Source organism: Amblyomma maculatum, chromosome 8, assembly GCF_055883805.1.
Source record: "Amblyomma maculatum isolate TAMU_Amacu chromosome 8, ASM5588380v1, whole genome shotgun sequence".
NCBI classification, from domain to species: Eukaryota; Metazoa; Arthropoda; class Arachnida; order Ixodida; family Ixodidae; genus Amblyomma; species Amblyomma maculatum.
The window spans coordinates 59,813,181-59,838,819 of record NC_139351.1 but is presented as its reverse complement, the minus strand read 5'-3'; the positions used below and the strand labels follow the sequence as shown (position 1 = coordinate 59,838,819).

The 25,639-nt window shown below is 43.4% G+C and overlaps 1 protein-coding gene across 1 annotated transcript; it reads right to left on the bottom strand.

The window, feature by feature from the left end:
- Positions 1–261: 261 nt before the first annotated feature.
- On the bottom strand, positions 262–16,123 carry LOC146181246 (peptidyl-alpha-hydroxyglycine alpha-amidating lyase 1-like). The gene is made up of 8 exons (XM_084576306.1): positions 15,839–16,123; positions 12,560–12,693; positions 10,626–10,739; positions 9,669–9,741; positions 7,191–7,392; positions 5,179–5,370; positions 3,784–3,890; positions 262–1,949 (listed from the first exon to the last, which is right to left on the bottom strand). The coding sequence occupies exons 1-8, from the start codon at positions 15,923–15,925 to the stop codon at positions 1,848–1,850; spliced, it is 1,011 nt and encodes a 336-aa protein (XP_084432432.1). The 5' UTR covers positions 15,926–16,123; the 3' UTR covers positions 262–1,847.
- Between the last annotated feature and the right edge of the window lie 9,516 nt (positions 16,124–25,639).

Genomic DNA, 25,639 nt, shown 5'->3' with positions numbered 1-25,639 from the left:
ATTTGAAAGCTCTTAGTTTAGATTTAGTATTCATTGCTTCCTTTTCTTCGCGTTCAGTGTCATACAGTTACAAGAATAACAGGTTTTGAAAATTCATAACTCCGTTGTGCAACCCGCTTTAACGAGCCAAAAACTATACTTGAAATACACATTCACTTTGAAATTGATCAAAGAAAAATACTAGTATTCCCTTCAAATTACTCCTGCCAAACTAGCAACAGGAAATGCTAATAAGTACAGATTGTTGTACACTGATGTTTGCAATGCCATAACAGAGCACAACATGGAGGCCAACAAAACTGCATGAAACATCCATAATGAAACATAATGAGAACATAATACACAATTACAGAATAATATGAAAGTAGGTCAGGTTGAATGTCTCAGGCAAGGCAACCTTTTTGTGAGTAAAATAGATCACTGTGACCTGAAGTGGTTTGAAATAGAAGCCTAGTTGTTCAAAGCTCCTCACTTTGTCACTTTTGTTCATGCTTCAAATAAATGAAAACCAAAAAGAGGATAAGCACAATAACAATAAAAAGTTGCGACTGCAACATCTGTGATCTGGTTAAGTGCTCATATTTCAACTTATTATTCGGTAGACCATACTTGCAAAGTACGCATCTCTAAGCCCTATTTGAGAAGAATGCTATAAAATGCAGTGTGGAAACGACTGAGGAAAACAAACAAACAGTTCATGCATGGTTGTAAATATTACCATTCCACTGATACAAGTGTGTGAATGAAATGGCTGCCATTCAGACCTTCAGTAGCGATAGCTTTCAGTCATGAGAGCACATCAAGATTCCAACACGACATAAAAGCTGAATCACTGACTAGAATCATCACGTCATTAAGTGCGCTAACAGACGATCTAATAAATATCTGACCTTCTCCGCATACAGCGCAAGCTCCTTGTGGCGTTAACATTTGCACCAAAGGTTGCCCCCGCTCACTTTAGGCACTCTCATCCTCATCGTTATGATTAGGAGAAAAGGGCACGTTTAAATTATCACAATACACATCAACAACAAACCAACATGCTAGTAAACACGTCATACAGTCAACAAATATTCAGTGCAGTATGGCTACGAATCCAGGTTTGTATCACGTCAGTGATTGGAGGGAACACAACGGTTGAAGAAATATAATTTCTGGTTTTCTCTCCATCACAAATCCTGATTTTCTGGGCACTAAATCACTGGTTTCAATACCTTATGACTTGATGAAATTCTTGATTTTGCAAACTGAAGGGAAGGTCCGCTGGTTTTATGTAATCTGGTTTCAGCTGTAATAGCAGCACAGGAGACAACAAGAGGAGACCCATCAAAAAGGTGACAAGCAGTATTCCTTGTGCTACTGCACACTGCCTTGGATAAGTTTACTGCTATCTAAGTTCTCCAGCTCCTAATTAGAACTGCTGCAGATGAAAATGTCCAAGAAAATGAGCCAAGTGAGATATCTGAACGTTTCCTTAGTGCAGTCAAATGTGAAGTCAAGAGCAGACAGCTTTTTCACCAAGTGAAGGAATACAGCTTCAGAGTCTTCCTAGGTGCTCTTCTGCTACGATTTCAGCATTGTGATATGGATTCATTACGTCAACAAATTATTACAGGAAAGGGGGTGAGTATGGAGATGCTCCGAGAAATCTTATGTCTCGCAGTGAACTTAGTAATCTGGCGGATAACAATGCCCCCTGGCGCTCAATTTGCCATTCTCACAGTTGACTTAAAACCGCTCCGCAATGACCAAATTACGGGTGTGTTGGTGTTCTCCCCTCACTTGTAGATAGAAGAAGGGGAGGGGGCCGTCCCTGGAACGTGGAGTGCACCAGTGGCAGAGACAGGTCAGAGGCGGAATTTGTACACCTTTCGGGGGCTGTCCAGGTCAGCCACGAACAGGGACTGCCAGTCCGGGGTGAGGGCGATGGCATGTGGCTGGACCATTGGCTGAAATGGCGCGAACATTTGGTATTTATTTATTTATATGTCTGGATATATGAACACTTATCATGGAATAAGGCTGTTGCCTCGAGCCCAGGTGACACAAACTGCAGGCCCAATATTGGTACTGCACTGGTAATGCACTGGTCCTATGTTGGGCAGGACATTACCCGAACAAAAATATCCTGAAGATGTCTTTTTAGCTGACCCAAATGTGTTGGGTCCGTTTACTGCTATCTCGGGATGTTTATAGGAGGACTCGCTGCCGAGTGGTCCCAAGAACATACATCAAAATATTAATTCTGGATCATAGCATTTAATTCTAGAAGTATAAAAATACAACTAGCCATATGTATGCATGAGGCTGTGTCAGGAAAACATGCTCCAGTTGACATTAGCATGTCAACCAGAAAATCAGCGGCTGTTTTGCTTTTTCACTAAACTAATATTGTGAAAATATTGTTTTGCACAAATTTATTAGGCCAATGGTTTGTGCTGCTTGGGAAGCTTATACAGGTAGAAGCAATATGAAAGGGAACACACGAGCCTGTAGCAAATGTGAGCCGATTGCATGCTTCTGGCAGTTATAAACACCAAAGACATGCCCTGTTGTGTTTCGGTACTAGTATGCGTTTTAGAATGTGATGTGAAATCTGCAATTCATAGTGCTTGGTCAGTTCGTGTTCCACTTCTTAAGTCAGTCACTGCTTATAAAATTCTTACTGCTTCAAAAAGTGCATGCACGCATCATTGTGCTTGCAATAGAGAGTGTCTAGTAGTTTTTAGAACCGCTACAGGAGCTCGATCGTTTCGCATTGCCATAGATTACACAGCACGAATCAGGAGCAGTGGTCTCTCCTCACATAACAGCTACGTCATGTTTTGAGGATTCTTGTCCGCAAAATCTAGGTGGTGAAGTGTTCAGTGCGAGGAAACTCGTGTCTACCCTGCTATTTCAGCGTAGTGGAAGCTGCCTTTTAATGTATGTGAGCGATGTATATGCACAGGCATTATAACATTGTGATGCCATCTCAAAACAAAGATAAAAGGACAGTAACGCACCAAGAAACGTTTGAAACGGCACGATTAGCCAATGTGTGCAACCGACCTAACTGCAGCCAAGGGAGGCTGTGAAGCTTAGGAAAGCAAAACCAAAACTATGCAACCGAACTATGCCTTGGAAATGTGATCCCCCATCCGAATTAATCAGTGTGAACCCGTCCACGTCCGAATTGTGCATCTGACACCATAAAATTACATGGGCATTCGCCGGGACCGCTCTCCTAGTTCAAATTATCAGGATATTCCAAATAACGGGGGATGAACTAACAAGGTTTTACTATATTATCGCTGATCTGGTGCTCTTCATCAGGGAAAAGATGTAGTGCAGAAGAGATAGAGCATTGGCGGATAATGCTTTAGATTGTCAACTGTCTTTGAAATCTCCAGGCACTAGTGATCTCCAACAACTCAAGATTACAGTCTAAGATAGGACCAAAGGCAGGAAAAGTCTTTCCTACCGTCCAAGTTGAGCCATGTTGTGATGACAATGATGAGTTGTGCTATCACCTCGTATGAGGTTTACAGGGACTGAAATCAGTACCACAATTTCTAACATGCTGTCAAGCATTTGCAGATGTAGTTATGTATAGTGTGATTGCACAAACTGGGAAGATTTGAATGAGAATCAGTGTGTTAAAAACACTGTCAGAGTTCTTAGAGGACACTGGCCTTAACAGTGACTTGCCCACAGCAATTGCCAACAGGCCATCGAGGGGCTAATCCTACCTGTACATTAACATCACCACCACCCACCGCCCCTTGAAAAGAGCACACCCACCAATGAGGTTGGGTAGAAGCGCTCAGGACTGGCGCTTGGCTCCAACTCCAGGCGGAATGCCGAAGAATGGTTGGGGGCCAGGGCTTGCACGCCATACAGGGTATGCCCTGAAGAAAAGGAAAAATGAAATAGAAGACAATGATGGTAAACATAATTATGGCACGTATACAGAATTTTTAATCGTCATTTTAGAGCACTCCTCGTGTTTAGCAGTATTTCCTCGAAGAATGCATTCACGCAGCACTTTATGTGCCAAGAACTTGCCATCAACATATTTTCAGCAGTGCCATGCAGTTGAACCAACATTGCACCAATGTTGGCCCAATGTGCTCACGTTCACATAAGGATCCCAAAAGGACAAGTAGAATGCAAACAAGGAAGTGATCCTCTCAGCACAGACAAACAATGACACAGCAAGGTCATATGTACAGCTTTCTACAAGCTGCATTTTCAAAGGTACTCATAAGAAATTCCAATAGGCCTGCATTGAGTCACTCCAGCATTGCAATAGCAAATGGCTTACAAGCCTCTATAAGCTAGAAAAGACCAGAACCTGAAATATAAGTTTGCTGCCCCAGGTTGTTTTCACAAATAAACTGCAATGACATCAATGGTGATTTTAGGTTGCAAATCTGAAAGGCTAGACGACACTGGCAATCGTGGAGTCCACAATTTCCTTCACTGCATGAGTCTGAATCTAGCCCTAGAAAAAGAAAATTAATTTTCAACTCCTAATTTAATAGCAATAAATATACTTTCTCATGCTAAAAAAGAGCCTTAGCAGAGCCAGGCACAAGAGGCAAAAACACCGAGTTTCAGCGAGAAAGAAAAATGCACACAGTTCATCACTATGTCTTTGCCCAGTAATGCTGACTGCATCCGCTATTATACTGGGCACATATATATGAACACTTTCTACTTTTCCTAACTTAATTGGAGAAATTAGGTTTTAACAACATTATGAAATAAGGGTGAAAGTGTTAGTTGCTAGAGATGCGCAAGAGGCCGCAGCTCAATAATAAAAACATGCAGAACCTAACTCAAATAGCAAAACGCTTTAAAATTTCCATGGCTGTAACGCTCAACATGCAGACAATAGAGAAGTCTTGAATTTGGCTCTTCATTTGCTGTCGAGGCCAGTTTCTGCTGTCAATATATGCTAATGACCACAATTACCTAAACTTAATCATTGCAATCAACATACTAGTTTAAAGCATTACTCAAATGCAGGGACCATCAGTGATCTTGGAAGGTCATAACTTTCACCTGATGTTATCAGTCTCTGGGCATTACAATGTTCACAGTAGTTACTACCCCATATCCAGTTAAGGCTAGTACTAAACCTCAAAATCACCAAAGCCCCCCTGTTAGGTGGGTGGCTGAAAAAAAACGCACCTCGGGCAACAACAGCATAGACTCGCTGGAGGGGCTCGCCAAAGGCAAGCATGAGGTCGCCCAGGTCACGACCCGGTCGCAGCCCCTGTGAGCCGGCCCAGTAGCACAGCACCCGGCGATGCTCGCGATCGGCCACGCACACCAAGTTCAGGGTGGGCACATAGGCCACCCCATGGGGCACCAGCATGCGCTCTGCGAGGGCAAAGGGTATCTTCGTTCATGCGCATGCCTGAACGAAGATGGCACGCGCATGAACGATGGCATGCCTCCACAAGTGCCCACTGTCAGCTCACAATTTAGACTGTGTCCTGAAGTGAAAATTAAAACTGGCTGCCTATTTTTATTTATATTTATTTGCTCTTTAAGAAACATACAGTTAGTACCACCCATGAGGCAGAAAAGGAGGTGATCGAACTCCTGAGTAAATAATGCGTAATAAAATTTCGAAGAGAGGAACCAGCCAAAAAGGTGTACGTCTCTTCTATCGTATCTTTTTTTATGACTGACTGGTTCCCCTCCTCACGATGTACCGTCTGTTGCAGAAGTTTGCGGCCCAACGCGCCGGGCAGAGGAGCAGTATCGCTCCCGAGAGGCGGCGCTGCGCCCGCCGGCGCTGCCTGGTGACGTAGCTATAAAGAGTGAGGAGGCTTGTTCTCTTCCCCTCATCCCGCGGCTGGGAGCAAAGATGTGCGATATCAACCGCGGGATGAGGAGAAGAGAACAAGCCTCCTCACTCTTTATAGCTACGTCACCAGGCAGCGCCGGCGGGCGCAGCGCCGCCTCTCGGGAGCGATACTGCTCCTCTGCCCGGCGCGTTGGGCCGCAAACTTCTGCAACAGACGGTACAAACTGGCGCAGACTTCCACTCTTCTAAAATTTTGAATGTGTAATCAAATGTAATTAAATTAGATGCATGTAAGTATGTGCATTTATATGTATGATACTGCAAGCTTTTTCATTTAAAATATAAGTGAAAATTCATTAATTAAAATAAAAGAATCAGTACTAATGATAACTAAATAACTGCTATTTTCGTGCTCCACATGACTACAAGTAGTGATTGCGCTGCTGTCTAGGGTGGATTGATTGGGGTCACTACAATAGATTTAGGTGACACTAATATAAAAGTCTATGGAATTGCATTGCACAGAACCGGGTTAATTGGAGAAATATGGGAGAGGCCTTCACCCTGGAGTGGGTATAGTCAGGCTGAGGATGATGATGATGATTATATAAAAGTTAAATTTTAGGTGTTATACAGTTAACGAGTAAACAATACTAACACATTTACAAACTAATTTGAGCAGCATGATTTGAATGATAACGGTGTAGTTTTACCCAATATTATAGATTATAGATTATGTTCAGAAATACCTATATGATGCAATAAAGCAGTTAGTTTACCCTTATTTTTTAAACAGCCAATCAAAAAAGTGACTATGCATGCTGCATTGTGGTCGATATTGTCAACCATAAACCCTGACTGCTCATTGGAGGGTCAAATTCTAAAGTTAAAGCTCAGCTACTTTGGTCATTTGATGAGAAGAGAGGAGTCACTGGAGAAAGATTTGATGTTGGGAAAAGTTGAGGGTTGCCGGAGAAGGGGTAGGCAGCGAACGCGATGGTTAGATGGCATCCTCGAGGCACTGCAGATGAAGTTATGTGATGTTAGGAAGATAGTGAGAGACCGGAAAGCGTGGCGTGACATGGTCCATAGGGTCACGAAGAGTCAGACACGACTAAACGACTGAACTGAACTGAACTTGTGGACTCTATACCGATTTCCAAAGTAAAATAAAATGAAAAAAAAAAAAACTGCAGCAAAAAACATGGAATGTAGAAAGGGCAACAATTTAAAAAGGTAGGAATGTGAGGCTAAGAAATATCCAAACATATCTCACCATTGTAGTCAGTGTAAAAATAGCATCATCTCTCCGCTTAAAATAGAAACAATAACAAAAAAAAAAATACAGTGCATGCAACAGTGGTGTGAAAAAAAGGAGAATGATCACCTTGGAGTCCAATGTCGGCGAGATGGGCACCATCCCGGGTGAACACTGCAACACGATGGTTGCAGTAGCCGTCACTGACAAAAATGCGGCCCAAGGGACCCACAGCGACGCCCGTCGGCTTGCAGAAGTGGTCCCGCCCGCTGCCTGGTTCAAAAGCACGGCCAAGCACCAATGGTGGGCCTGACACCCCAAACCTGAACACCTGCATGCGCCCAGATCATATGGCTTTAATTTTCAGGTGTATATATATTGATACCGACACTAGACATAAATAGGAAAAATGTTTAATACGATAAAGCTACATTTGCATATGTGACTCCCACCTAAAAAAGATTACCATATTATTTTGCATTAGTTATGACATCCGTTCTCAAGGCTTTCGAAAATTGTTGCTGCGGAATTGGTGACATGTTCGAAGCTGCATCCAGTCAGTAAATAAGTAGCCGTTAGAACTGTCAGAAATTCACATAACCGTTTGGAATTTCAACTGGTTCTGGCTGGTTTGCAGTTGGTTCAAGCTGTAGTGTTAACAGTTCCAGTTGGTCTTTCATGACTGAGCACTCTTAATGGCACAACATTGCATGGTGCCCTAGGTAAATGTTGGAAATAGAAATTGTCACTGCCTCAATTTCCTTTTTTTCATATGTTACACTGTCACAAACTGTATGAGAATGAGATTAAATTTGGAAGACACTCATTAATGATAACGTGTCTGATTCTGGATTCAAGGGTCTTGAAGGGTTTGATTCCTGTCTCACTCCTTAACTCAAAATATATCTACCCGAGCTTCTGCCAACTCAATCCCGCCATGTGGCCTTGCGATGTCACATAACCCCCTGAGCAACCAGTGCCCACCTAAGCCACCTGCAAACTACCACCTGTTAAAAGGCTTGTTGATGATTGTTTTAACTCGTGACTCTGGCAGGGCCAATGCCGCCGGATTTTTTGGAAAATAGCGCTGTTAACTCAATCGAGTTAATAAAGAAGAGCCTACTTCAGTGATTATTATTTTAACTGAATTATGCTGCAACTAAACGCTGGCTTCTGCTGTTGACACGGTGTTTATCTTTGCTGTCTTTCTGGTTGCGTTTTCTGTGACAATAGTACAGCTCAGCAACGACTGAGTGCTTTGCAAATAGTCTGTTCTATATATATATATATATATATATATATATATATACCCTTTTTGTACATAACCACATGTAATAAATACAGTAGAACCCCGCTATAGCATAACTCGGATATAGTAAAGTGAAACTGAAGCCCCAGTTCATCTTCCCTTGACGACTGTACATTTTTTCCCCTTTATAGTAAAGACATTTTTGGTAAACATCGGTTATAGTAGAGTGCACCCGGTCTTGGCGACAACTTTGTACGAAATAACATCACCACACACGAGCTATTTAGAATCGCAAGGTAATTTTTTGTAAACAAAAAAAAAAATAGAGCGTCTTCTTTTCTTTATTTTTTTTAAGATCTCTTTACCACCAGACTTAGCAACCATCAGGAGAAGCCAACTCTGGAGCCGTGAGAGAAAGCATGCAGTGCGCAGGAAAAAGAAAAGCTGTCTACAAACATGGAAAGAAGGTGGCGCACTCCATTAAGAAAATACAGGAGAGTAAAAAGTGCAGGGAGAAATAAGGAAGGGAAAAAACGGCTGAACATTTGCAGCCCTGTACAGCATGAGGCAGCGGAGGCAAGAAGTGGTGGTGTGGCGTGTGCGGTTTTACAGCGCTTGACTACCGTGCGCATTTCTCATCTTGTCTTTTAAAAGACAGAAACAGCCGAAGATGACACCGTGTTCACGCAAGGCTTTGATTTTTATATGAAATCAAGCTCGGTTGTATTTGCAGCCACATTACCTTCATGCCTTTAGAGTATACTTCCACAAGATATAAATAAGAAATCTTACAACTGAAAAAAATGGCACTAAGAGATGATACTAAAAACATGGAAGGTATTTTTTGAGAGTTTGTTTTCATTAAGCAACAGGCACGTTCAGTAAGTAGCCATTTCATTACTAGACAGCATCTTCTCTACCATTTCATCACCAAAAGCTGATACTATAGTGAAGATGTTTGCCGGTCCCAGTGACTTTATTATAAAGGGGTTCTACTCCTATATATGAAAAAAAAATTGCTTCTAGCAGCCACACAAACAGCCCAGACGATCTGAGCCCCAGACACTCAGTACCATACAAACTTATTTGGTTCCCATTTCCTTCTGCATCCTTTAAAGACACTACGAAGAGCACATTGGCTATGCACAGGAAACTTCCACAACACAACCAGCACTACCATCCAACAACGTCGCCAACGTGCTGCAGACTCTGGGTGCTTCAGAATCACGTACAGAGTGCACAATAAAGTTCTATTAAAAGATACAATTCCTCGTATAGTGTGAAAATACTTGGAAAGTGCAATAAAGTATGCATTTGTGCACTTTGCTCAATACTCTCAATGACACAGTGAAACTCGCCTGATGCAGTGCCACGTCCGTGGTCCACACATTGTCCTCCCGGTCTATGTAGATGCTGTGTGGCATGTAGAACCTGCAAGTAGCCATTGGTACGAATGAACTGAGTTATATGAATAGTTTTCAGCTTCTCTGAGGGCCAAAATCAGCCTGTATAGTGCTTTCAGGTTTTTATCACAATTCAAGCCACTTGAACTATAGACAGGGTATAAAAATGCTCAGAGCCCATCACGACCCATGTGTTCTTGCTAGATTAACACGCACAGCAATAATAACAAAATTTCAGTCGGCCAAAAACCAGATCCCTTGCTCATAGTTCAGAACACTGGTCAACTGCATTTGAAGTTTCTGAGACTTTGGCTATTTTCGTATAAGTCCACACCACCAAGCGCAGAAGCATACTTGCAGACTTCATACAATTTTTTTTTTTTTATCGGCTTATGGGACAAATGGAAAATGTAAGACTTCTATAATGACACTTGCCAAGATCTGCACATAGAGTACTTGCACTTAGCATGTTCCTTGCATTTATTATGCATGAAGTTTGCTTACTGACGTAGCACATATTTTAGCTCAGCTCTATACGCTGCAATAATGGGGCTAAGTGAGCGGATAGGAAGATAAAATTGCAAGCATGCTCAAAGAAAGCTCAGAGGATATCAACGGCTCCTCATTTGAGAAATATGAGCACACGCACGCCACTTCTAGCCTTTACTAATGCAAAGACATTTGTAACAGCTTAAAAAAGACAAGTGTCAAAATTTCGTGAAATGGAAAAAGTTGCCCCATGAGGTCACTTAATTATCTCCGATTATTGCGAGCCAATCAATACTGCACATATTTACATGCTAATGGCGAGAGTTTGATGCTGATGATGAGTTCATGCTGATGTCGACCATCAGCATGGACCATCACCGACCATCAGCGACCATCTAACGGAAAAGCAGCAAAGATACTCACATGTTCTTTCCCCAGTGGTGCAGATGGGCACCTGACTGTGGGTCCACCACACAGATGGTTGGCTCCTGAATGATGGCATCCGGGTGACGATACACGTGGCCGGCCGTGAAGGACCTGCGAGCAGGATGATGTGCACATCATCACCACATCGAGCTGGACTGACTACACGTCTGAGTCGGTGAAAGAAAACGTGCAAGATTAATAATAACAAGAGCAGCTGCAAAGTGCGAAATTTCAAACTACCCTTAGCAAAGAGTGCTTTACCAGTATGCTAGCCTCAGCTTTCGATAGCGGATACATTTTTATGCACGAGATTCATTTTTAATAACTCCAAATGTAGTATCTTAAGTTAGAGTTGCAGAAGCATGCTTCAGCACTTCATTATATTTTATAAAAAGACTGACCTTATAAGCCATACAGTTAAATTAATTATAATGTAAGTAAGTCAACAGATTTGTGCATTCTTTTATCAACCATTTGATAAATACACATACAAGTGCAAGCACCAAAGCACAATTTAGTGCTTTTCTAGTTTCTTTGCTCTCTAGTGTGTACACCTTCGTGCGCATTAATATTTTCCACTGAGAAGAGCGCAGTTTTTTGGCTGTTTGCTCGAACAAAAAGTGAACTGTGTAAATTTGGAGTTTACTTAACTATAATACGACATTAAAATGTGAAAATATTGTGGGCCATTACAAAGTTTCGCCCTCACTTGTTTGGCCGCCCGTTCTCAGTCATCACTGACCACCATGCCTTATGCTGGCTTTCTACGCTGAAGGACCCTACTGGTCGCCTGGGTCGTTGGGCCCTCCGCCTTCAGGAATACACTTTTTCTGTCGTCTACAAGTCTGGCCGGCTGCACGCTAACGCCAGTTGCTACGTTCGGGACGCCATCTCCCGAGCTGACGCAGCCCGTGTTATTGCTCGCCGACGACTGGCCTCCTCCCAAAATTCTCAAAAACGGCGCCATGATTCTCGCCACCGGGATGTCCACTACTCTCCGGGCTCTCTCGTCTTGCTCTGGACTCCCGCTCGTAAAGTTGGGCTGTGTGAGAAGCTCTTGCCACGCTACGCAGGACCCTACCGTGCTTTACGGCCAGTCACCCCTGTGACATATGAGGTCGCCCCTGTACATCCGCCGCGACAGTCCTCTATGCCACACACCAAGATTGTTCATGTCGCCAGAATGAAGCCATACTACCCCTGCAGTAGTTCGACCTAGTGCGCACCAGGACTGTGCTTTTCGTGGGGGGGTAATGTGACATATATGCCCTGCATCGCTGGACGCTAAAGAAGACAACGATCAGAAACAGTGACACAGAAGACGATAAAGTGGTAGCAACGTTTAGTGCTAGAAGAAGGTTAACGCTGTTGTGATTCTGTGCTTTGTGTGCTGCGTCAACCTGGACTAACCTTCGTGCACTAACCTTGCCACGTATCAATATAACTTTAGACACACAAAAGCTCCATGCACAGTCACCTGAACGTGTGCGTGCTTGATCCCGAATGATGAAAACCAGTCGTTCATAATGCACTGGGCATAAGTATTGCCAAAATACTTTGAACACATCAGCAGGCACCAGATTAATACAGAAAGAAATTTGCATTGTAGCTCGCGCTGGAGGGAATTATGTTTTGCTCTCTACTAGCTTGCTCTTCTGTAGACAAACATATGAAGGGCCACAGCTGAAGACAAGTACTGGGTTCGGTTCCCACTTTATCCTCTGCAGAGCTCCACCAACCATCGGCGCCTGGTCGATTCATCTGTCTATTTTACTACCCGCTAAAGGCAAGTTCCTGATTTTTTCACTCATAATGGCGACAACTATACTACAAACCCAATGCCAGGCTGTATGCTTAACAGCTGAGCCATAATACTGCTGTGTTTATTAAAACGGCTAAAAAAGTGCACGTTGTTACATGCTTTATCTTACGTGTGGTCCCAGATGACTGGTCCGCGATGGAAGATGTAAAGCTGGCCCTGACTGTTGACGGCCACCCCTGCCACCTGACCCAACTGGCTGCGATTGGCAACCTGCCAGTCCACATCCTCCACTGGCAACGACCGCTGCAGAAATTAAAATATGGAAATAAAATTGTCATTCAAACTGAGTAGGGCGCGATGACAAGGACACATAAATGTCCTTTCAGGGCTGCTGAACATGGAAGCAAAAAAAGCACTGATAAGTTTGATTAGACAAGCTAAGCTTAGAACACTACATTGAGTAATCAGTACATTTTATTTGAGAAGACAAGAAATATAGAATCATTGCATGCTTAACTTCAGCTCATTCAATAAGTAATTTACCTCAGCCATGAGGCTACAATCACAGTGGGAACAAAGACTGTGCCGATGCTTAAGTGAGCTTTTCTATTACAGTAATTTGTCACATGCTAAGGAATGTGAAACCAGAGGAATGGCATTCGATAAGAAAGAAAATCTTTTGCGCATTCATCTCATTCACACTGACGGAATTTTTTTTTCTGTTTACAGAATGCGTATCCACAAACCCAAAAGGTATTTTGCTTATCTTATCTTTTTTTCATGTAGAATGCAGATTCTCTCAGGTTCATTAGAATACAGAAAACAAGAAGATTTGATATCTTGGAAATTTTTCTACAAACTCAATATATTCTAGAAATAAACTACCATTTTGCTATTTCTGAACCTATTTTGGTGCAATAATGCCATTTTATTCATCCAGCAGTTGTTCTAGGCACAACTGTTTGTGTTTTAGTTCGTATTTTTATCTTCATCATTTGATTTTCAGCTTGTTCTAAATAATTGCTTGCTTGCTGTCACTTTCATGGGATATATTCTGTGTGTAGTTGAACAAATGTATATTTTTATAAGCAGCCGACTGGCCGTAGAGTCACCACGGCCACTTAAACGGCAATTATCCGTGACCATAACTTTACATAAGTTGTGATTCTAGATGAAACTCCATCAGCTTTCAGTCATTTTCAGAGTGATTCCACTGAAGGGTTCGTAAACCTTGGTGGTAAACGAGACTTAGAGAAAATTTATTTTTTCGATTTTTAATGAGGCAGGCCATTGACAATGTAAGCTGTTTAAAAAAAAAAGCATTGTTCGTGCGAGCAAACAAAACTCATGATATCGACATTCATGAAGATTCTTCTCTGTTTCAAGATCTAAAGTGGCCATATCGACTGCGAAACAGCAAGTGCTATGTACTAGGCAAAACTAATAAAGTGCAGACTAAAGCCTCCACAACAGTGAAAATAATGGCGATTCCAGAATGATACAGTCAAATAAACACCTGGTGAGAATAAGTGTAATATGAAAAATAGTGATTTGGTTTAAAAAGTCAAGGCTCTTGTATGTGCAAATGATAGGGTTCATTGTATAAGCAGACTTTATTTGAACCTTGTCAACTACTTCCCGCATTTACAGGCAGGAACGTCAGAGCACGGGACCAATGCTCCTTTCGTGGAGTTGGCCTCATTTACCCAAGTCAAGGTATAATGCTCAAGAAAGTTAATTCAGTAAATTGTTAAGAAATTATGGTTCCACAGGGATGTAAGAATGTGGCCTTCAGACATGGGTTTAAACACAATGGCAATTTCGAGTACCTTTGCATAGGCTTTGTGCATCATCTGAGAGTAAAAAAAGCAAGCGGAGTCAGACAATATTAAGCCGAGTTGCTTGCTGCTTGTTGGGTGAGTTGGTTCAACGCTATATGTTTGTCTCTTTCTATCTGTCTGTATTCTAGCCCTGTTTTAACATGAAAAAATTAGCCAGGTGCTGTAAATGTGTGGAGACATAATGCCAGTGATAGTACCTGGACTCCATGCCTCGGCTTTCTCAAGCCGTGATGGGCAAAAAAGGCTTGCGTGCTAAGTACTGAAAGCAGTACATTATTGTGAAAAGTAATTTTTTTTTAATTTTGTGTTTCAATTAAAGTAATACAAGTCTACAATATCGCTAATATTTTCAAGCAGTGAAAAAAGCAGTTCTTGACTAAATGTGCTATGGGAGCAGACTCCACCTTATCATAGTGATAAATTTGGTTGTATATTGTGCAAAAAGTGTCACATTATCTTGCAATTGAGCTCATGCTCAAATTTCAGGGCGGTAAAAAAAAAAAAAAATTTGGTTGAAAATTGATATATCTTTTTTCACTACTGTACAAAGTTAATTCACAAGAGTTGCAGAATGTGGGTTATGTAGTGTGGGTGAATCACGCCACGCTTACTGGTCTAATAATCTTGATTCAAACCATTCTATATGCTAAGCAACAGAATTATAAGAGCATCCACTACATGAACAAGCTTTCTATGCAGTGTTTAGTCACTCGTGCCCTGAGAGATTTTATTTTACATGCTGTAAATTTTAGCGCCATTGTGATATATCTGAGCAGTCAATGTGCAACTACCCCATAACTTCCCAGCTTGCCTGTACTAATGCTTTCTCCACACCACACACACGTTATGCAGTGAAACAGACCGCAGTGATAACACGGAGGATGATTCTGCTTCAAAACTCACTGAGCCAGGCCAGCGGCTGTGCAAATGATGAGCTTTGTGTGTGTGTGTGACGAGCTGTCTGTACTAACCACACGTCCATAACTGTCACACTAGAGTATAATCGCACCTAGCATTCAACTTGGAGAGGTGCTCCCTCGATATCGATCGGGGACAACGTTACCGCGCACCAACGTTCCATATGTCAGCCTTCCTTACTTTGCCTGGGAAAGCGGTTAGAAATTAAGTGTAGTCTAGAACATTTCCCAAGTTTTACCGAGCCCTATTTGCTGACACTCACACATGCAATCATGATCCGTAAGCGCTCATACCTGCACCGGTCGCGAAGTGAGTGTATCAACACGATCCAAAAAAAAAAAAAAATAAATAAAAATAAAAAAAAGGAAGAAAGAGGGCAGGCAGACATTATGTTCCACTATTCTTTGAAGAAAGAACAGAACCTGATCGGAAGCCACGCATGAAAATTTAAATGCTGGGAGAACATATGTGCGATACATCCGATTCGAAACCCGGCCTGTTGCCAGTGCATGCGCGAATGTAGTTGACAGCTCCATTGACAGAGCGCCGTTCAATTCTTTGGCCTGATCCATAGCTTAATGAGACACTGAGTTGTTAAGCGATGTGTCCAGTTCGCATGGCACGCGTCAGAAAGGTAATCTCGATCCGCGAGAGTGCGAAACACGAACAGCTGAGCAACCCTTCCTCACCTCCGTTTGCGTGGGCGAAAGGTGCCAGCCGGCAGTGCCAACCAGCAACAGGCATGCGAAGGCAGCCCTCGAACACATCGTCGTCATGCTGGCAGCTGTAAAGGGTAGTTCCTTACGACGTGCAACTGGTTGAACACATGGTTTTGCGCTACTGAAGGTCAGACTACTCTTGGCAGCTCTCGATGCCGCAGAGATGGATCATCATGGACTCACTAGTCGTCACGTGATGCCATTGTTAATCATGGCGGTTGCAAAGCTATTGCATTTCAGTATCAAGGCGCTAACATCTCAATGTCTCAAAAATTTACCGATGCTTGCGCCTCTGCTGGCCAACAAACTATACAATTTCTGCAAAACTGTTGCCATCCTTTTGAAGAATAAGTTTTTGTTTCTGATCATAGGTGGCGCAACAAATGAGTACAAACTAACTTTAGTACAGGTGTGTGGACCTCGCTAGTGAAGAAATACAAGCTGTTGCTTAGCAGCAGAATGATGACGCACGAGTGATGTCGGTTGGCGGAACGTATTAATTGCATTCTTGTCGAAACAATTCTCTGCGAGTTGGAAGAATCTCCATGCGCGGATATATCGAAGTATATGTATCAGATTTCACGGCTTCGGGCACAGCGCTTGCAATCTCACGTACTAAGAAAAGCGTTGACTACGACATATGAGGATATACAAGGTGAAACGACAGGGAGAAAATGGATGAACAGTTGGAGCAACAAGGGTACCTTTAATGCGCTTATATGAGTATACAAGGTAGAACGACAGGAAGAAAATGAAAGAACAACAGTTGGAGCAACAAGGGTACCTTTAATGCGCTTTTGCTTCCAAAGAAAAAAATGTGAGAGAGGGGCAGGAAGGGGGGGGGGGGGGGGGGCTGAAGCAGGGCAAGAATTAAATGAAGGAATGAACCTCGAACTGGCGGTCACGTCACCCGAAAAATAGAATAAAAAGCGGCGGCAGCAGGGAAGACTACAATGCGAGTAAGCATTTAAAATAATAAACCTGAGTAAACCGTACCTTCCAAGCGGATATCGCGGGGAATGAAGAAAAGGATTCAAGCGGGAACCAAGGTAAGAAGTGGAGGAAAGGAAATGTGCTTGGAAAAACATGTGCAGCCACGTGCTGTCAATTTACGCAGCCACGTACTGCAGGAATAAACTGAACAATTCGCGCTTTATGTGACTGTCTTCCCAGTAATATTTAATCAGGAGTTTCTAAGGTTTTTCTTATTATTACTACACAAATAAGTTTTATATATATTTTATAAGTTGTGAATTTATTATTTTTCCTGTTCTTTTTTTTTTTTTTTTTGCATTGCCCTTCTCTTCTCGTCCCGGAAAGCTTTTGATATTCCGTTGCAGAAGTCTTGGTTATCAGGTCCCTCAGGAATGCCTGTCCCCTTTCAAGAAACCTGTGCCAGAGTCGAACTTGCTTTCGATGCTGACTCTTCATCTACTGCGCATTTTATTTTGGAACCGGTGGACAGGTGATGGGTCCACCGGTTCCTGGTTCATTATTTCATTCCCTGCCATGCTCCTCTCCCCTCCTTTTTTTCCTATACTCCTCCTCCACTTTGGAACCAAAAGCGCATTTAAGCCCCACCAGTGATGACCTAGCTTTCCAGCCGAAATGCAAATCCCTTTGCCAAAACATTGGCTTGGCTTGCATGAACACCTTTGTCATCTTTCTTCTTAATTTCTTTCTTTCTTTCTTTCTTTCTTTCTTTCTTTCTTTCTTTCTTTCTTTCTTTCTTTCTTTCTTTCTTTCTTTCTTTCTTTCTTTCTTTCTTTCTTTCTTTCTTTCTTTCTTTCTTTCTTTCTTTCTTTCTTTCTTTCTTTCTTTCTTTCTTAACCCTGAATCGCTCATTGAGCTACCCTCACTCACTATAAGGGTGTCTGGGAGTGTGCGCATCAATAGTGCTGCATCGTTAATAAATTACAATTATTAATGGTTGGCAGCAGGCCCGTGCATTTTCTTTTACTCGAGATTTCTACAGTCGCAACAACACTGAAAGTCATAGGATGATGATGGTCGCAGGTTGAGGTCTGTACCCCCACAGGAGGATCGCACCTAGTGCATCCTTCCTTTCATCTGACAAGACAGGACGAGCTGCGAACGCATCTCTACTATGAAAACAAAACTGAAATTCTTGGTAAAACATACTTCTGCAATCACTATATATTACTTTACCGGAACCCATAATATGAGGCAAAGCCGAGTGATGAAAATCTACTCGTGAATTTTAGGACAACGAAAACAATTAGGTTTGGTTTAGTTTAGGGGGTTTAACGTCCCAATTCTGCTCGGCTATGAGAGACGCCGTAGTGGAAGGACGGAAATTTCGACCACCGAGATTTTTTAAAACATCCACTGACATCACGGGTGCCTTCCTTTCTGCCTCCATCTAAAGGCGGCCACCACGTCTGGGATTCGATCCCACATCCGGGTACAGAAGTCGAGTGCCCTAACCACTGCATGTGCTACCGCGGCAGGGCGCTAAACAGTTATTCCAGATGGCACAATATATGCAAAGCTTGCTTGGCTAGTGTGCATGTAGCATATAAATTCCAAAGCGCTTGTACAGACAAGGACTAGAGCAATAGGCGGTAAGCGTTTGTCGTGACTTCGCTCGTCACTTCGCTCCACTTTTTCTGTCCGAGCGCTTTCAAAATTATTACAATGTATGCAACTAGTAAATCTATAGTAGGCCCTATTATATGCTGCACATGCGGATACACGTGTACAATAGTGTACCGCGAGCATGAATTCTATGCTGGCCGGATCCACCGCGAAGCGCGATAGGCGACACCCTTCCGAAGCCGCGGTGCCGTTAGTTCTCTATACCGCCGCATCACCTGTCATTTTAAGGCGAAAGCCTTTAATGGCTCATGCTGTCGTGCACAAAATGTGTCCCGCTTTTGCGGCGGCTCTGATTGGCCAAGGCGGGATGATGTCATAGAGGTCTCGACCAATCATAGAGCACCACCACAGTAAGCGCGAATGCGTCTTATATGGCCTTATGGCAATAAATGATCAATTACAAATTAATGACTAATCAATTAGAAAAATGAATTCTATGCTGATTGGATCCACCGCGAAGCGCGATAGGCGACACCCTTCCGAAGCCGCGGTGCCGTTAGTTCTCTATACCGCCGCATCACCTGTCATTTTAAGGCGAAAGCCTTTAATGGCTCATGCTGTCGTGCACAAAATGTGTCCCGCTTTTGCGGCGGCTCTGATTGGCCAAGGCGGGATGATGTCATAGAGGTTTCGACCAATCATAGAGCACCACCACAGTAAGCGCGAATGCGTCTTATATGGCCTTATGGCAATAAATGATCAATTACAAATTAATGACTAATCAATTAAAAAATACTAATTAATTATGAATTATGTAATTTACTAATGAACGAATTATGACTAAATACTTTACATATTTAATGAGTAACCAATTATTGTTATGACTGACTAATTAATAATTGTCTATATAATTAATTACTAATTCGTGCCAGTTGCGTAGCAGAATGCGGCACTCAGGCTTTCGCCTTTACTCTAGTCACTAAAGTCCCTCGTAATTGTTTTTTATGTGCTCTGAAGCAGGGCAGAAAGCAATGCATACCCGATCACAGTTCTGTATTTTCCTTTCCTTCTCACAACTGGAGCGGCCATGACTCTGTGGCATGAAGGAAGTATACTCTCCCCTTCCTCGATGTTATAATTCTGAAATATTGAAAAATAAAGCTTGAATTGACTAAAGTAGCTAGTTTGGGAGCTAAATTTTGAACAAAGCTAAAACTCGCAGTTAAATGTTTAGAGGCTAGTCCAGTTCACAAGTACCTAGATTTAGCAACAAATTAGCTGAATTGGCATCACTGCTTCTAATAGTATCACCTTATTATGGAATCTGTAAGGGGGTTAGTTTGGGTGTATGGGCACAACTCACTTTAGAGGGCGTCTCACCACAGTGTTCTAGAACACTATACCATCATAGAATGGACTCCATCATATATACTCACCAGCATATGCGCGTGCCGGCGAAGAGAAGGAGAAGGGCAGTTTCCGCACTGCTCATGCCGCCGCGGTGAGATGACCGAGTGGAGCAGGAAAACGTCTGTTAACATCGCATGCGCAGGGCATGAAACTGTATTCTGTCTAGAGCGCTGGTGAACTTTGGAGCGTTCAACAGTACGCTGGTTGTGTTCGATGCAACGCTCGGTTGCCCGCATCCAAAGCTTTCTTTACAAATAAACTTACAATTTACAAGAAAAAATTGCTGATGATTACGCTATTTCCTAAAGCGAAATCTGAGCGCAGCTCATCAGCTTTTTCAACTTTTCGAGCAATGACAAATATGTCAAAGAATTAGAGCAAGAGATGTATATAAAATTCAAGACTTTTTTTTTTCAGACACATGGGGACAACTAACACAGATGTAGACAGGACAGGCGCTAACTGACACACACACACAAAAAAACGAGACTGGTCCAATAAATTATTGCACTTGCAGAATCGATTCTCTGTGGCATTATCACCTTCAAAGTAGTCGCCTTCAGCATTCTCACACTGCTACATTCGGCACTGCCACTGCTGGTAACAGTTCTGGAACGAGGTTTCTGGGACGCCTTTCAGGAGATAATTCATTTTTGCCTGAACCTTTTCAACAGAGATAAAATTGGCTCCCTTTAAGCAAGATTTACCTTAAGGAAATAAAAAAAAAGTCACATGGAGCCAAATCAGGGGGATAAGGAGGATTCTCCATCACAGTAACGTTTTTGCTGGTAAGAAACGGCTTGACAGATAGGGCCGTGTGAGCGGGTGCAATGTCCTGGTGCAACAACCATCCATCACTTCACAACTGCGACCTTTTTATTTTCTAAGCAGTGGTGAACGGCGCTAGTTATGTGTTTAGGCTCGGGAGGTGCGGGCTTCCGAACGTTGCATCGAACACAACCAGCGTTCGTTTAACGCATTAAAGTTCACCGGCGTTCTAGTAATAATAATTGGTACACAGGAAGGGAAAGACGCAGTTACTGTCACAGTGTCTGTAACACTTGCTTCTGTGGTGCCCCGCCGGGGTGGTGCAGTGGTAAGACGCCCGACTACTGCGCCGGAGTACCCGAATTCGATCCCGATCTCCGGCGGCTGCGTTTCGATGGAGGCGAAACGAAGTAGCGTCCGTGTGCTGTGCGATGTCAGTGCACGGTAAAGTTCCCCAGGTGATCGAAATTATTCTTGAGCGCTCCACTACGGCACCCCTTTCTCTCTCTCCACTTTCACTCCAACTTTCCTCCCATCACTACGGCGCGGTTCAGGTGTCCACAGAACACGTGTGACAAATACTGCGCCAATTCTTTCCTGTGAACCAATTATTGTTACTTCTGTGAACACCTGAACCGGGCCCTAAGGGAAGGAAGGAGGGTGGGAGTGTGTCACAAACCCCCGCATCTAGGTCAACAGAGGCGCAGGATCGTCCCTTTATGAAGTTTGAGAACGTGTCTGTGTGTGATTGAGGAATAAGTTCAAGATATTTGCCAAGTATGGCTCGCTTAGTGACCTGTTTAGAGCAATGTGATTCGAGTGACGACCTAAACAATGAAGATTATGTCTACTCCCCTTTATCCCCATCCATGGCCATGAGCCTTCCCATTCAATAAAGGACATCCAATCAATCAATCAATCATCAGCTTTTGTTGCGAAAGCAACATTACGCTAGTAGTGGAGCACGACGGCTGTTGCGGCGCGCGTCTTTCTCTCCCTCTCCCTCTCTCCCTCTTCTTTTTCTTTCTTCTCTATTTTCTCTTCTGTGCTCTGCGTTTCGATGGAGGCGAAACGAAGAGGCGTCCGTGCGCTGTGCGATGTCAGCGCACGTTAAAGATCCCCAGGTGGTCGAAATTACTCCGCAGCCCTCCACTACGGCTCCTCTTTCTCTCTTTCCACTTTCGCTCCCACCTTCCTCCCTTACCTTACGGCGCGGTTGAGGCGTCCACAGAAAAACAAGTGAGACAGTTACCGCGCCTTTCCCTCCTATAGATCAATCAGTTTCTTCTGTCTGCACGAGGCAGCGGAGGTGGCTCAGCTACAGGGCCAGTAGCAAGACCGTGCATTTTGTTTTCCTTCTTCCTACAGCCACAACAACATAGTGGTCCAAAGTGCCCCTAGAAATTTTCGTGGGTAGATGTCACACGTATGCTGGCGATTATTCTTGCATAATTTAGCCGCTTTAAAGAACAGCACAATAAAACTCTTCACAACTAGGAAAAGAATATCGATTTTATTTGACAAAGAAATGTGCCTCCTGTTGTGTGCTTCAATTTTAGCAGCCGTTCTTTCTTAACGAAGCCTAGGTTTGCATGTTTTCGTGAATGTTATTGTGACATATCTCGAATGGAGAATCGGTTCTATTATCGGTTTAATTATGGAATCTTGATTATGCGTACGGCAACCACGAGCCACGCGTTGTTTAAATGCGCAGTCGCGCTGGTCAAGTGGCGCTTGGTGAGAAGGATATGTTCTCTGTGTACGGTGGCCCTGGCGCCAGGCCACCACGCGGATGTTTTGCGCGGCTAGTAGTCGTCTCTGTATATTTCGTGCTGTGGAAGAGGCGTTGCCTTGCTGAAGTCCGTAGAGAACCAGCCAGGGCTATGTACCCAGCGCTGCAGCGACTGCGTCTCCTATTGTGGAAGTATCTCTCTGATCAACTGGGCAGAGATGGAGAAGAGCGGTTTCTGCAGCGCTGGCACACCCGTTTCTTCGTCGTTCGGGACGGCAGGCCTGTTATGCCAGTTTCTTGAAGACATAGCGCAAAAAAGACGGGGACAACTAACACAGATGTAGACAGGACAGGCGCTAACTGACTTTATTTTCTAGGAAAACCGCAGCACAATTTATGTCAAAACTCACGTGACAATCAAGGGGCCTTATACTATACTACGACCAAATACAGTTTAACAAAGGGCGGCCGACAACCTTGACCCAGAAAAACCATAAAAGAAACAAGGAGGAGGGCCGGAAAGCATTTCAACAGATTATATGAAACTCATTGTGAACTTATTTCAACAGAGGGGGCGCGAACAACATCGTGACCAAGGGGCGGTGCCAAAGAACCCAACCACAGCAACGAGCGTGCCTAAAGGGCCCAAAACAAGGGAAGTAAAAGCAGAGTCATAGGTCAAAACCAGAAAAAACGTGCGAGGCAAAAGCAGAGTCAACTAAATACAGATAAAACGTGCGAAGCAAAAGCAGAATCAACTAAAAACAGATAAAACGTGCGAATCAAAAGCAGAGTCAAAAAATAAAGACAGACGAAACGTGCGAGGCAAAAGCGGAGTCAAGAACTAAAAACAGACCAAACGCGCGAAGCAAAAGCAGAGTCAAAAACTAAAGACATATGAAACGTGCGAAGCAAAAGCGGAGTCATAAGCTAAAGCAGACGATCCGTGGGAAGCAAAAGCAGAGTCAAAACTAAAATAAGGTGGTGCAGTGGTAAGACGCCCGACTACTGTGCCGGAGTTCCCGGGATCGAATCCCGGCCTCGGCGGCTGCGTTTCGATGGAGGCGAAACGAAGTAGCGTCCGTGTGCTGTGCGATGTCAGCGCACGTTAAAGATCCCCAGGTGGTCGAAATTACTCCGTAGCCCTCCACTACGGCCCCCCCTTCTCTCTATCCACTTTCACTCCCACCTTCATCCCTTCCCTTACGGCGTGGTTCAGGTGTCCACAGAGGAAGTGTGACAGATACTGCGCCTTTCCCTTCCTATGAACCAACCAACCAACTCAGGAGTGTAGAAGGCTCCCCGCTAAAACATTGAAGTGCTAAACAAGAATAATCAGGATGGGTGAGTGCAAGAACAATTATGAAAAATGAGAAAATCAAGGGAGTGAAACACACCAGAAACCGGGAAGCAATAAAAGAAATTCCACAGACGATAACTCGTTTCATATCAGTCAGCAACCGGTTGCTTGTGGTAATAAAGGAAAAAGGTTATAACACCTACATGTGGCCATCAAGGAATTCAAATTCTCTATCAAAAAGGTTGATAGAAGGTACGCTGATGCAATCCTGACCGGCCTTTTTAATGAAGTATGCCTCCATGACTTCGCGCTCAGTTTTTTTCTTTGGCAGATCTTAAGAAATTTGTGCTATGTAAGAGCGGATAACATGCGTTATTTGGATCTGTTTTACAAGCTTTACAATGTTCGGCAAGGTTAGTACCCATTTGTTGCGTACGCATAGTCTGTGTTCTCTCGCCCTCTCATTGAAACATCTTCCAGTTTGTCGGATGTACAGTCGAGTGCGATTTGAAGGTTATCGCGCGAGCGTCGACCGGGAAAATGAACAGCGCCATGGCCAAGAATTCTCTGTCGAGGCGAGGGGGGTATCAAGCCAGCTTCTCTCACTCTTTTTGCTGTTCCTTCAGCAGCCGTCACTCCCTGCTGGGACATCACTTCCTTTTTTTTTTTTACTTAGGTTCTGCGAACAGGCAGTGATCGTTGTGCGCACGACGTAACAAATGGAAAACTTAGAAGAGAGAGAAAGGGCCATGAGTCGGTCGCTGGGGGGATGGTTGTTGTATGGAACAGCGAACGAGGGAGAGAATTGTGCGTTCATTCATTCATAAACCTTTATTCATGAGGATGACTTGAGGCCTAGAGGGGAAGGGGGTGCGAAAGGAAGAATTGTGCGAAATCATAATTTTTCCTGTTCCAAATTTGGCCGCCAGGTGCCTGGAGTGCTAGGCTGGTCGATGCTCGCGCGATAACCTTCAAATCGCGCTCGACTGTACTGGAGCCCGCAACTTATCGTAATCCTGTACACGACATTTTCCTTGCATTCTATGAACTTAGTTTGATGTTTCTTCGTGCATGCTACTTGTTTTTTCATCTTTCTAGTGCATATTTTCGACAGTTTGCATGGTGCAGAGAAAAGAATTTTGACGTTATAACGCGCTGCCAGCTTTTTGAAGTTAGGTATGTGAAAACCTATGGAAGTATGGAATCACCTGGACTGGCATCTTACTCTTGCTTTCTTCATTTCCCTGCTTACTACGTTGACTGTTTGAGGCTTTTAGGTTTTGCAGAAGGCTTTCACACACTGCTACAATAACGTCAGGGGGGAAACCTTGAATTGTTCATTCATGCTAGCAGCCATGCGGTGGGTACAGGATTTTGTTGTGGCACCGTGAAGACAGGAAAACACGATGCCACGCTTCACAACCTTGGAGTGTGCACTATCAAAACATAACAGGCGTTTTTTTGTACGCGGACGGTACATCCAGCACAGAGTGTGGCCGTTAAAATCCAGCTGAATATCTAAAAACTGAATGAAGCCATCTGTAGGCGATTCCAATGCGAACTTTAAACCGGCACCGTGATCAGAAAAGATGCTGAGCATCTCCTTGACAACATCACCTTGTCTAGCATGACATTTACTAAAAATGATCAAAAAGTCATCAACGTATCTGACCACTTTTTTAACTGGAAGGTTTGAAAGATTGGCTTGAATACGTTTGTCAACTGCAGATAAAAATATATCACACAGTACAGGAGCGACCGATGAACCGATGCATATGCCTTTTTTCTGGATATAGAATTGTCCGTCTGAGCAAATAGCTGTTAAATCGAGGTAGTATTCTAGCAGAGAAAGAAAAGAATCGCTCCTGGTTCCTGCGCTGCTCTGGAATGCTACTTCCCCCCTTTCTGAGATCGAATCGCGGAGTACCATGAGCAGATCTTCATGAGGAACGGAGTAATAAAGGTCTTCTATGTCAACAGAAAAGCCACTCACTGCGCAGAA

What these genes read in the sequence shown, in the direction of transcription:
- LOC146181246 (XM_084576306.1), bottom strand. Translation starts at nt 15,925, where the DNA reads ATGACGACGATGTGTTCGAGGGCTGCCTTCGCATGCCTGTTGCTGGTT. An exon ending in TTTCGCCCACGCAAACGGAG is followed by an intron (nt 12,694 to 15,838) that starts GTGAGGAAGGGT and finishes TAATTTCTGCAG; the next exon opens with CGGTCGTTGCCAGTGGAGGA. An exon ending in GCTTCTACCCAACCTCATTG is followed by an intron (nt 1,950 to 3,783) that starts GTGGGTGTGCTC and finishes GCGCCATTTCAG; the next exon opens with CCAATGGTCCAGCCACATGC.